Source organism: Onychostruthus taczanowskii, unplaced genomic scaffold (genome assembly GCF_017590055.1).
Source record: "Onychostruthus taczanowskii isolate IOZ18803 unplaced genomic scaffold, ASM1759005v1 scaffold10, whole genome shotgun sequence".
Classification (NCBI taxonomy): domain Eukaryota; kingdom Metazoa; phylum Chordata; class Aves; order Passeriformes; family Passeridae; genus Onychostruthus; species Onychostruthus taczanowskii.
In genome coordinates this window covers 8,731,697-8,744,250 of record NW_024496526.1, presented here as the reverse complement: position 1 = coordinate 8,744,250, position 12,554 = coordinate 8,731,697, and the positions used below count along the sequence as shown (strand labels likewise).

The 12,554-nt window shown below is 45.0% G+C and overlaps 1 protein-coding gene across 1 annotated transcript in view; it reads left to right on the top strand.

The window, feature by feature from the left end:
* Positions 1–12,554, top strand: part of SLC12A8 (solute carrier family 12 member 8) — a 48,177-nt gene that overhangs the window by 25,657 nt on the left and 9,966 nt on the right. Inside the window, exons 6-9 of the mRNA XM_041408622.1 lie at positions 3,457–3,544; positions 4,992–5,079; positions 8,208–8,354; positions 11,243–11,915. Of these exons, the coding sequence (XP_041264556.1) occupies positions 3,457–3,544; positions 4,992–5,079; positions 8,208–8,354; positions 11,243–11,915 (996 nt within the window). The remainder of the gene's footprint in view (positions 1–3,456; positions 3,545–4,991; positions 5,080–8,207; positions 8,355–11,242; positions 11,916–12,554) is intronic.

Below are 12,554 nucleotides of genomic sequence, written 5' to 3'. Positions count from 1 at the left end.
AAAAACCCACCTTTTATATTTTATAGTATGCTCACTGAAAAATGCACTGGGCTTTTGCAAGAGTGATCGTATCTGCAGCTATAAACTGTGGCTGGTGGGGCTGGTGGCTGTGCCTGACACAATGTAGGTGGTCCCCCCTTGCACACATCCACCCCCTGGATGATGCCCAGGACCAGATTATACTGGGAATAGCAGCAACGTACAGACTGTCTCAGCCATAATTTCCTGGCTGGGTTGACTGTGTTTTCATGCTTCTTTGTCCAGAAGCTTTGTCACTATCTGCTGCTCTCTAAGATAATAGCCAGTGTGGAAAATCCAGCCTGCTATCTCGTTGAAACAGAGAGGTGGATAATTTTCTCCATGGAGAATCTGCAGATATGATTGCTTGAGTTCAGAAGGGATTGGCCATTTCCCTAGGGATAGGCCTGTGTCTGAAGGAAGGAACATCCCAATTTCTTCCTACCTTGACTGCTAAGAAGGACATGCAGAAGGAATCTGCAACAAGTGTTGTGATAGTTCTGTATCCGCACTGCCTGCCATACGTGTTCTTAACGTGAAAGAAAAAAGAGCATTTTCAGAGGAAAGACTGATTTGTTCAGGAAAACTTGTTAACTCAAAGGGTTTAAAAGGCTGCTGGTGGTGGAGAGGTGGCTCTGGCATTGTCCATACATCTGTACTACCAGACTGTCCATACCTTTGGTCGTGTCAGAGTCATAATTGCAGCACAGAGGAGATGGCTTTGGTCTGAGTGGCTGAGAGTGTCTGAGTTGCTTCCCTCTGTGGTGACCTTGGCCTTTGGTTGTGGAACCCAAGAAACTCTGGTGACCTCCTGGGAGCTCTGACAGAAGCTGGTGATGTGCAGTGGCCTGGGTGTGACCCCTGGTCACTGCTGGGCAGGAGGTCAATCCCCAGCCCCAAGATCCTCTTTCTGTGGGCTCTGGGAAGTCATCTCCTGGCTGCCCCGAGTGTGGGTCTGTGGGAGGGGGGCAGTGAGGCAGCCCAGGCTGTGCAGTCATCGCTGTGCCGATGACTCACGGCTTCAACTTTTTTATGTTCAGTCCAGAAAATGCCATTTTGGTGTTTCCCCAGTGCTTTGCTGAGGCAGGAGTTTGGATGAGGAAGAGGTGACTCAAGCTGGAAGATTTAAAGGTGGTGCCAGATGTTTGAGAAACTTGGCCAAGAAGCACATGAGATTAACAGCTGTCCTTCTGACAATAGTTTTCTCCCTTTGGAATAAAAATTCAGAGAATTCTGAGTTTTCTGCTTTGTCTCTGAGTTGCAAAGTAGCATGTCATCAAAGAGTGCCTCACAGAGAATTTATTTAGCATATTTGTGACCATTTCCATGGACTTCTGCCTTCCTAACTTTCTTACCTCTAGCTAAGCCTGTTGTGTAACGGTTTGAAAGGAGCAGGGCTTGAACATTGCATGGAATCTTTATCTAGAGAAAACCAGAGCAGCTGACAGGCTTTTAGCTGTGCTGTTCAGAAGTATATCCACAAAATAGTCTTCCAGGAGAAAATTAAGAACTTGATTTGTAATGCTTTCAGTATGGTGTCAAGGATTCAAATCTGGTCTGAATTTGGAGGAAAAGCTCTTCCAGGAGCTGAGGAATGCCAGGATTCTGTGGGGACCAGGGAATGGTTGTCAGGGCTCTGGCTCCATGGTGGAGATGACAGGAGAAGATGGCTGGTGAGTGGACTGATCAAGGGGAGAAAAAAAGGAGATGATCAAGGAAAAAGCATTAATAACAAATAAATAAAGCCCTAGATGTGTTTGGCAGCAGGAGAGTGCCTTGTGCTCATTTGTGTGCTGTCCTCGTGGCAGGGCAGCGAGGAGAGGAGGTGTTACCACTCCCTTTGAGCAGATGTGGAGATGGTGCTGTGAAGGTGCACAGCAACACCTGGGACAGAGAGAGTTTGTGCTCCATGATTAGCAACCCAGCCATTGCTGACAGCCCATCAAATGCCAAGGTCTGTAGGGAATAGGGAATGGGGAGGCCATCCATCTGGCTGATTTGTGTTTGTCCCCTTTACCCTGAGATTGGTCCCACGGCTCTTGTCTATCCTTCATCTTGGGGAAAAACCCTTCCAAGCAGCAATCTGTGCTTGAGCTTTAAAATGCAATGGGCTGTTGCTAATTTAGAGCTGTGGTCACTCAGATTTGCAGCTGCAGAGGCTGACTTTGTCATTCTTATGCCCTCTGAGCACGAGGAATGGCTGCTGGCCTTGGCAGGCACGATGGACTGGCGTGTGCTCGGTCCCCTGCTGCAGGGGCTGCCAGATGCTGTGAGTGCCATGGTGCTGGCATCCTCCTTCCCATTGTCCTGTGGTGATCTCACCCTGGCCCCAGGGACCGTGCCATCAGCACTGCTGGCTGGCTCCTGGCCCACGTGTCCTTATGGAGACATTAGTCTGACATCCCAGGGGGGAACAGTGGTGGGCACAAGTTAGCATCCTAAGGGCTTTTGTCCTGCCTTCAAATTGTCCAAATTCTCATCAGCATTCCAAATAATAGATTTTTATTTATTTGTTTTTATTTAAAATACATACCTGAAGTCTTCTAAGAAAACTTTTGGCATAATGTGAGAAGGGAATCTCTGTTTTCTTGACAAGTCTGGTATGACTCCTCCTTCAGCTATGGACAAAGCCCCTTAAGCAATCTGTACCTTGGCTTTTTAGTCTTAATGTAGAGACTCTAATCCTCTGATTCATCCTGTTTCCCTCTCTTGAGTCTTTAGATGGTAATTTTTTAGGCTAAGGACTGTCCCTGATTGTATAATACCCTGTACTCTGGCCTAAAATAACAGTTCAGTATTTTATTCTTAGTCCTAGCATGTGTTTTCTACGTGACACTGGGACAATCACTTGCCCTCTCAGTGTTTCTGTTTTCCTATCTGCAAGGCAGAGATAATGCCTACTTCCAGAGCAGATCCCTTGGCTGGAAGGTGCCACCTACGTGCCGAGCCCCCTGTTATTCCCTCTGCTAATGTCATCATCATTTAATATGGCCAGGACATTCTGTTTTGTCCCCTGTGAATGCAGGGAGCTGTAATGGATCTGGTGTGGGGTTGTACCACCTGCTGCGTGTGCTGCCCTGATGAACAGTGGCATTTCTCTTTTCAACAGCTGGGCAGCATTGTCTCCTGTTAGGTTTGTATGAAGATAAGATGGGTTTTGTTCACATACTGCTTCCCCCCCAGCATTGTTCAAACCAGACAGAGGCTTCTTTGACATGTTAGTGGTGACTTGCTTCTGTTAAAGATATGAACAGTTTTCTACCAAGCAATTGATGGGAGCCAATATTTGTCTGTGTGGCAGTGCAATGAAATGATATAATTACTGTTCTGAAATGATCAATGAACTGATTGATTAAATTATATTACATATTGCAATGTGTATCACATATAATATAACTTAGACTGACTCTAAATTTCACTTGTGTCTGCAAAATCCAGGTGTGATGGCTGGGTTCAATATGAGTGGAGATCTCCAGAAGCCTTCCTCCAACATCCCTCTGGGCTCTCTGGCTGCCATTGGCACCTCGTAAGTCAATGATTGGGGAAAATTTGCTCTGGAGACTGCCCTGAGTGTGACCAATCCATTTCATTTTCCCATCAGCCTTTTATTAACTCAGCCATCTGGAAAATTAAAGGGTGGCTCTCATTCAAATTGTCATCCATTACCACCACATACTCAGGGTGGGTTGGAGATGTTTGTTAGTGAGGATGTGCTCAGTCCTTCCACTCCTGGCTGGGATTTGTGCTGGTGCTGGGTGCTTGTGCTGCTGCAGCCTGGCAGAGTGGAATGCAGAGTTCTCCAAGGCTTGGGAGTGGGATGATTTTGTAATTCACTGCTGTTGATTTCAAAGATGGGGGTTTATTGGTTTTTTCTCCCCCTCCTTGTGTTCTTTTTCTATATAAATAGAAAAGAAGTATCAACATTTTGTAATTTTTATTCCTGGGCAAATGAGGCCAAGAGAGGGGAGATGACCTTCCCACCTGCAAGACAGGGAAAACAGAGGTCTTGCACCACCAAGTTGTGATCTTCCCAAGGAAATGCTACTTTCCAGGGGAACTTCATATTAAAAAAAAAAAAAAAACCCTCAGTAGGTTTTCCTGCCTGCTTTTATTGCCATCTAAATTGCCTTTGAAATTATTTCTTTTAATTGTGTACCAATGTTCAGTGCGGAAGGAAGATTCTTCACAAATTGGAGGCATTCCTGCTGGAATTGGTGCTCGTTTTAAGAGGGAGGATTCCACAGGACACAGAAATATCACATGAATCCATCTATCCAAGGCTGTGGTCATTCCCTTCTCTGCTGTCTGGGCTTTACAGACAAATTATTCCCCAGCCTGAGTATGGAGAGGCCAGAACTCCAGAAGAGGATCCTGGCTGAGGCTGCAGAGCAGGCTGGCTGTGCTGTTAATGTTACTGTCAGGTGGAAGGACCTGTGTACCTACAGAGCCACAGAATCAGAATGGTTTGGGCTGGAAGGGACCTCTAAAGGCCATCCAGACCCAACGCCCTGAAATGAGGGGGACTTCTTCAACCAGATCAGATTGCTCTGAGGAAACATTCAAGGTCCATCCTCACCAAAGATGGGGCATCCGCCACCTCTTGGGGCAGCCTATTCCCATGTTTTACCAACCTTATTGCAGAAAATTTGTTCCTAACAGCTAGTCTGAATTGACCCTCTTTTAGTTCATACCATTACTCCCTGGCATTCTGCTACAGGCCCTACTAAAAATTTTGTCCCTAGGACTGGGATATTTCCCCCTGCACACCTAACGAGTGTGGGTAGCTTCCCCTGAGGGGCACCTGCAGCCAGGCAGTAATGTGGGTTGGTCTCAGATTTATCCCTGCAGCTAAATCATCCAGGAACCATGACCCAACCTGTGGGCATTTGCCTGTCTCCTGGCTCTCCTAGCGGCAGAATTCTCAATGGTCTTGTCTAGCTGTGAAGAAATTGGTTTGTTTTTGTTGTTTGCAGGTGGTTTCTGTACATGGTCTTCGTTTTCTTGCTGGGAGCCATTTGTACCCGTCAGTCGCTCCGCTATGACTTCATGATAGCAGAGAAGGTAACTTGTGGTTTTATGCAATGGTGCTTTCAGGTTGCCATCTGCCTCACTGAATGCTTGAGTTTTTCAAAAGCCTAAGGAATTTGGGTGCACATCCCTCATTAAAATTCAGGGGGATTTCCCTGTTGCAAATCCCAGTGTACAATGGATTTGAATAGCCTTGCATCCAAAGCACATCCCGTAATGCCAAAGCTTGGCATTATCACCCAGCAATAGCTTTAAGAGCTAAAGTATGGTAATGTGGTCTAATGATAAATGCTGTATGTTATTCTATGTATCCTTTCTCGTTGGTGAAAGCTTAGACCAAACTGAAATCCCTGAAGAACCCCCCTGCTTATCTTGACTAAGTCAAGCGAAGCTCGCATTTCCATATCTAGCAGCCTGTAATTGCAGGCTGAGCAATTGGATTGTTAAGCTCAAGACATTCCACAATTGCACACAGAGTATTTACACATGGGGGGGTTGTAGTGTAACACACAATGAACCTTACCACTGCAGGCTTCTAAGAAGAGAGCAGGAGATTTTGGTGTGTGCCATTGTCTTTCTTTGGATGCTGTATGGAAGGGTTAATTTTCTGTTATTAGGTATTATCCAAAACCATGGGTTCACTGTATTTGACACTGTTTTTTGTGATTCATTTGAAGTTGAGAAGTTTATAGTTTGATCTGTAACATGGTCTAAAATATCAGTTTGAAACTCTGGTTTTGTTTCTTAACTCTAAACTTCTTCCAGCCCCCCAAATAAGCTCCCAATCATTGGTAGGGCTCTGCCACTACCTGCTGAGCTAAAAAAATTCATCTCTGTTTCAGGGAAAGAAAGAATGAACCTGCCTTCTATAAGGAAACCTCCTTGTATGTCAATGACTTAATGGGTAAAAATGCAGTATCCAAAAAAAATCAGCTTTAAATGAATCTGATGAAGAAAAAGAGATTGTTAAAGCTGTGTTTTAACTTCAGAACCCTCAGGGGGAAAATGAAAAATCTAGTAATGAATGAGAAGATATTTAATACTGTCAAATACAAAAAATAAACAAGCAAATACTCCCCTCCAAAAAAGCAAATTCCATTTTCTTTCCCCTAATATGGAACAAAGAAATGGTGCAATATTCATGTTTCTTCTTTGAGTTATTACAAGATGCTTTAGATTTTAATGACTTTGGAGAGAGGAAGGGGGAGAGATCATTACTCCTCCAAACTCTCCCTTTCTATCACAGGTGAACGAGTGCTTGGCTGCTTTTCTCTGTTACAATATTTGTTTGGCTTTTTGAACACAAAAATGAGATTCAGTAATTTCACTTCTAATGAGCTCCAACTGCCAATTCCTTGCAATGTATTCACACTCTCTATGTTCAAAACTCCTAGCAAAACCTTTCATCAGCCTCGGTGAAAGGGACTCTTCCCCTCTAACCCTGATTTGAATGTCAAGTAGCACATTTAAATGCAAGCATTTTTGGCAGCTAAAATAATATATGATGTCTGGCACAACTGTTTGTTTCTTCCGAGTATTTCTCAGAGCAGGGAAGGATTAGAGGAGAGGGAAGGGAGGATTCCCCACTGAGTGTCTGCTGTTGGTCTAATGAGAGCTGCTATCTGCTCATCTGTGCCTCAGGTTCCTTCTGTCCCACAAGATACAATTCACAAAGCCAAGTGGATTTTCAGGGGAAATGTTGTGCTAGGAAGTTTGAACAGTTCTGGATCATGGCATTAATTTCACTTGCCTTCCCCAAGAGAAAGCTTTTTATGGCTTTTTACCCAATCTCCTTTTTGCTGCCTGCAGATTTCATAGACAAAACACCAAAGTTGGATGTAGCTTGAATCATCTTCAGCCATGTAAATTTTTGTAATTCCTCCTAATAAAGCATGTGCCACCTGACTTCAGTGGGGGCAGAAGCTGGGAGGACCTGTGTTCATTTAGGCCCTCTATTCCATGGAAGGAGGGGTGGGAGCAAAGCACATGTGGGATGCAGGGGACCTGCGTTTGGTGACATCCTCTGCCATGGATGTTTGTCTGCACCTCCAACACTCACTTCAGAGGAATATGGACATGTTGGATTTGGACCAAAATGTGTGTTTTTTCTCTCTGCCTGGCCTTTGTGCTGGAGTTACCCCCATGCCTTACTATTCTCTGTGCCTGGCTGCTGGCTGTCAGACCTCTGTGTTCTTGCAGGACTCAGGGGTGTCTCAGGTGACCCTAGACTTCGTTTTCCTTATTTTTTCTGTCCAGGTCCTTCCACTGCGCTGCCAGGAACACTCCCATTTCAAAGCTTTCTTGCACAATGTTTATATTGAGAGGTTTTGTGTATTTGGGTGGGGTTTTTTAGATACACTCATGTGCTTGCAGCTCTCGACAGTGGGGACCTGCTTGGGGGGACCCCAGTCCTCACTTCTGTGTGACAGACCAGGAGCTGTCCTCCCTTTCCCTCCACACCTGCAGGAGATGCTCCCAGCTTGAAAGGGTGCTTCAGAAACCAGTTCTAAACCCAGTTCTAAAACCAGTCTTGTTAGCACTATGGCTTTAAATTTTTTCTTTTTAATGTTTCATGCTGGCCAAAGGAAATTCTTTTCTCATTGAAGACAGGAAAATAAGGTCATTGTATTACATCCTTTGGAGCGTGTTTTTTGAGATGCCATTTACTTAAGTGGCAATTTTGATTTGGTTTTACTGTGGGTTTTCCTTCAGGATTGGTTTTCCCCTCTGAGACACAGGGGTTTGTCTTCCTGTTTTGGATGGTGGGAAGCCTGGGCAGCTTTTCCTGTATGATGTGCTCTGTATATAAGTGATCTTGCCTGAAATAAACTCACTTCCAGTTACTTAAGGGGAATCTAATAGCTGCTGCTTTGCTGCAGTTGCTCCAAGTGACAAAGAATTCCTTGGATATGAGCTTGTAAAATGGTTCTGTCCGTACAGGATGTTCAGTATTAAATTACTTTTATGGGATAATTTTCCTGTATTAATTGCTTGTACTTTATACCACAGACCAATTAAATCACTGCTTTCCCAGGGCTTGCTCTGTTCATTTAACAACATTAGAAAATATATGTGATCTCTTAGAATACATGTATTTCAGACTGCTTGGATGTCTTTAAGGCATAACATGATGAACTTTGCATTCTCTCTGTTTCCTCCAGGTATCCTTGGTGGGGTTTTTGTTTTTGCTAGGCCTGTACATCTCCTCCCTGGCCTCCTGCATGGGAGGGCTCTATGGAGCACCCAGGATCCTGCAGTGCATCGCCCAGGAGAATGTGATCCCCATGCTTGCCTTCCTTGGACGTGGGGTTAGTCATCCTTTCTGCAGGATTGCTGTCAAACCTTCACCTGAATTTAAGAAGCCAAGATTTCTACGTGTCTGTGGAGTGAGATGGGGGATGCATGAAATGCGAGGAGGGGAAAGCTCATGATCTGGTATCCCATGCATAGGCAGAAAAGCCAGGAAATGGTGGTTTTATGAAAAAAACCCAAGCATCCAACTGTCTGTGGTCCTTTCCCTGCCTGTCCCTGTGTGCACTGCCTCTGCCCCGAGCCCTCCCACGGGGTTTGGCACCGTGCAGTGCTGGCACCTCACTCACCCACCCGTGCGCCCTGGCCTGCGGCTCTGTGTCCTGCTCCTGTGCACACACAGCCCTTCCTGGGCTGCCATCAGTCCCCTCTCCCCCTGAGCCACTTCTTCAGGATGTGCCCAGCAGGACAGGCACTTAGAACTTTGCCTGTGGGTTTTTTTGCAAACACCTTATGTGTGCTGGTGCTGACCCCGGCCATGCCCGAAGGAAGTACCTCCCTCTCCTCTGCCCTCCTGCCCAGGGCAGGAGCCTGAAGCTTTTGTCCCAGCACTTGGTGAAATATATGGTTTTCTTTTATCTGTTTTCTTTCTTATTCTTCTTTCCTGTACATTTTCTTTGTTCTGTTCCTGTCCTCTGTGGTAAGCTCAGAGCTGAGTGCGTGACCAGCTGTGATGCTGTGGACTCAGTCTGTGTGCAGTGGGGAAGAGGACACTGCTCTGGAAGATAAGGTGCCTTCAGGACACTATTAAATAAAAACAAAGAATAGATTTGAAAGGTTAAGTTAGGGGTCTTCTAAGCTTTATATTGAAACAAAAGTCTTGCTTGAAATATGACAAGAAGCTTATTCCTTGATCATGAATATGCACGAGATCGTCTTTATGCACGAGTCATTCTACTGATATCAGTGACCAAGACCTCTGTAGTCTTGGGCTATGCATCCTTACATGATTTTCCTTTTTTCTAAATAGGGAGAAAATAACTCCATCACTCTCAATAATCTGCAGTATTTCACTGTCTGTACAGAGTGTCTGGAAAAGCCTTGTGATGCTTTGCTCCTTCAGAGTGGCTTAAAAATACACAAAAATATTTTTCAGTATTGATATTTATGAAAGTTTAAAAGTACTTAAATATTTTATAAATATAATAATTTTCTCTCTGTTGTTTTATGTTTCTCAAAGCAGTTTTATAAACTAAAAGTTATAATAATAGGAAAAATAATAATAATAATTGTAGGGAAATCAGGAACAGTAATGACTGCAAAAACTTCCAGCTTTTGAAGGCAATTTTCAGGTGATCTCAGAATAAGCTGTTCTCTACTTGGCAACCCTTGTGAAATTCTCAGTGGTTTTAGCAAAGTTGATTCCCTCTCTTCTCTGATAGTTTTCTGTCTTTCTGTCAAATTTTCTGCTCTGAACTCCAAGCAGAGTGCCATGATGGGAAGGGCTCAAAAAGAGGTGAGAAATCAAAGGCAGATCACTTTTCCCCCTTCCTTCTCTCTGCCACCTTGGGAATTGTTTGGATTTGGTTTATGGAGAGTAAATACATTTAATTTGTCCTTACCAACCTACTCCACATCGGTTCTTCTTTTTCATGGTTGAAGAAGGTGGTGTGGTCACCATAACCCCAGCTGATGGGAAGGACACAAATGTTTTCTGTGGAGTTGAATCCATGCCAGATGCATCCTGAGATCCTCCCATCTGTTCCCCATCCCAGTACATCTTTCTGATACTGAAGATGCTTTCTGAGATCTGTGTTCCCTTGGCCCTGAGGTGTATTTTTGTTCATTCTGAAAAGATGTAACGGTCCAGAACTTGTCCCCTTTTCTATTAATAAATAAGAGTGGAGGAAACTGAAATAGTTTCCATTTGAGCAGTATGTTTATTAAAGAAGTAAATGCATTTAAGTGAAAACTTTAGATATTTTGTAATATATCTTGTAAGATATTTTTAAGGAAAGTCTTTACACAGCTTGCACAGGCTTGTCAGATGGCAAAATGGCAAGATGGTGCCTGGTCCAAGGACATAAGGAAAGTCTTTACACAGCTTGCACAGGCTTGTCAGATGGTGCCTGGTCCAAGGACGGGTATGTTAGACCTGGGATAAAAGTTCATGAGCCCACGGCTCAGGTATTCCCACTCCCAATACTCTTTGTTTTGTGCCTCTTTTCCTTCTCCTTTCCTGCCTTCACCCAGTCCCAAAGGACAGGAGCAGGCAATGTTTCTCCTGCCCTCCTGACACATGCCTGGGGTTGCTGGGGCTGACTGCAGCCCAGGCTCCCCACCTGCCCAGCCTCGGTGCTGCTTCCCACTGCTGCTGGGGGATGCAGGGAGGGCAGCCCCACCTGCAGAGCCGCTGCACACCATGGGCTCAGCTCAGCTCAGCTGCTGCCAGGGCAGGGCCAGAAGCTGCTGATGTGCAGGTGGCACTGCTTCATGCAGAGCTTTTCCAAGGGCAGCATGAAGCAGCCTTTTGGGTAGGCAGTGATGCAGAGTCCTGTAGAATAATTAGGGATGAACTGTTAACTCTAATTAACACGTTTTATTGCCAGACTTCCCATAAGCCCCACAAATCTCTCTGAAGCTTTATTGCAGCTTTAATGACATTGTTTTACCATGGAGATATGAGTGAGAGTGGATGAATTTACCACAGACAAAGCTTGAATAAGGCTTAGGGATGAAGTGGGAGCTCCACAGCTTTTGGCTTCCAGTCTGTTCTTTAATTTATTAGGCCTGTGAGCCTCTGTTTGCACATGCATGTATTTCATGACTAGGGGGGTACTGCAGACAGCCCAGGTAACCACAAACAGCAGATGAGCAAGTGGGGAATCCTCATGGCAAGGTTCATGGTTATTAATTTAAACATAATTTTGTTTTATTTATGAACTAGAAAGGCCCCAACAAGACTCCAGTGGCTGCAATTTGCTTAACAAGTCTCATCACCATGGCTTTTGTCTTCATTGGGCAAGTGAATGTTCTTGCTCCCATAGTCACCATCAACTTCATGCTGACATATATTGCTGTGGACTATTCCTATTTCTCACTGTCCTTGAGCTACAACATTCAGCAGAAACCTGAAGAGACCCAGATGGGAACTGCTAGACCTGCTCACTCTTCCCAGCCTTTAATTTTCAACAAGCCCCCCAGCCGGGCAGCAGATGGAGTAATTCAAAGCAGATCAAATGGCACCTTGCTGGAATTCAAAAAAGACATGGACCAGCTTTTTAAACCATTTTTTAGTGAGCCAAGTACTAGCAAAAGAGAAGGAGCTGAGAATTTAACCCAAAAAGGCAAACAAAAGAAGACAAAGAGGCCAGCCAAGCAGACATTACAAGACAGCTTTCTCCTGGATCTCCATCACGATGCTCCCCTGGCTCAGAACAGCTGGGATGAGACCACGGAGCCCCAGGGGAGGCAGCAGGACGTGGATGAGCAGGGCAGCCAGTGGGATGCAGGTCTGGGCTCAGCACCCCCTGTGGATGCCCAGCACATACCCAGGAGGCTGGAGCAGAGGGAGCAGCCCTGCAGTGAAGTGATGATGCTCCCTGGCCCAGGGGGAGAAGGTAAGGGCTGTAGGAGATGGGCATCTCCCTGTTCAGAGAAAATTCTTTATAACCTTGGTCCTCCCAGTGCTTTCCTGAAGGCAGGCACAAAACGAGCTTTATATGGGGCTGTCATTCAGTGATTCATGGCCATAATATCATTTATTCCAGGTGAGGGTAGAGTTCATTGCAATGCATCACAGGAGAAGTTCCAATGCAATTTCCTACAGAAGATTAATCACAGGAAAGCAGGCAGGACTAAATTTAGTGTTGGGTTGTTTACGATATACTCATAATTCTTCACAGGCACTCTGAATGCTGCACATTAAAAAGGGTTTAGGTGCATCTTGGGATTTACCTCATCCTGGAGTGGGGTAAGATGGTTGGAGCCCTGTGACTAAAACTCAGGCTATCTTAATGCAGTGGTCTCCACAATAGAGGTGGAGTTTGTAACTCAACATCCATAGGTAAAGGCCTGAATTTGTTCTGTTGGTGATGTGGGTATTTGATGCAGCACCTGTGCATGGAGCTTGTCATTCCCAGTGCTGCAGTGTTTCATCAGCATTAGTCAGTTAAGCTTCATAAACCCCTCTGATGGAGGAAAGTATTATTTTTCTTATTTCACAAATGGTGAAACTGAGGCAGAGATGGATAGATGGG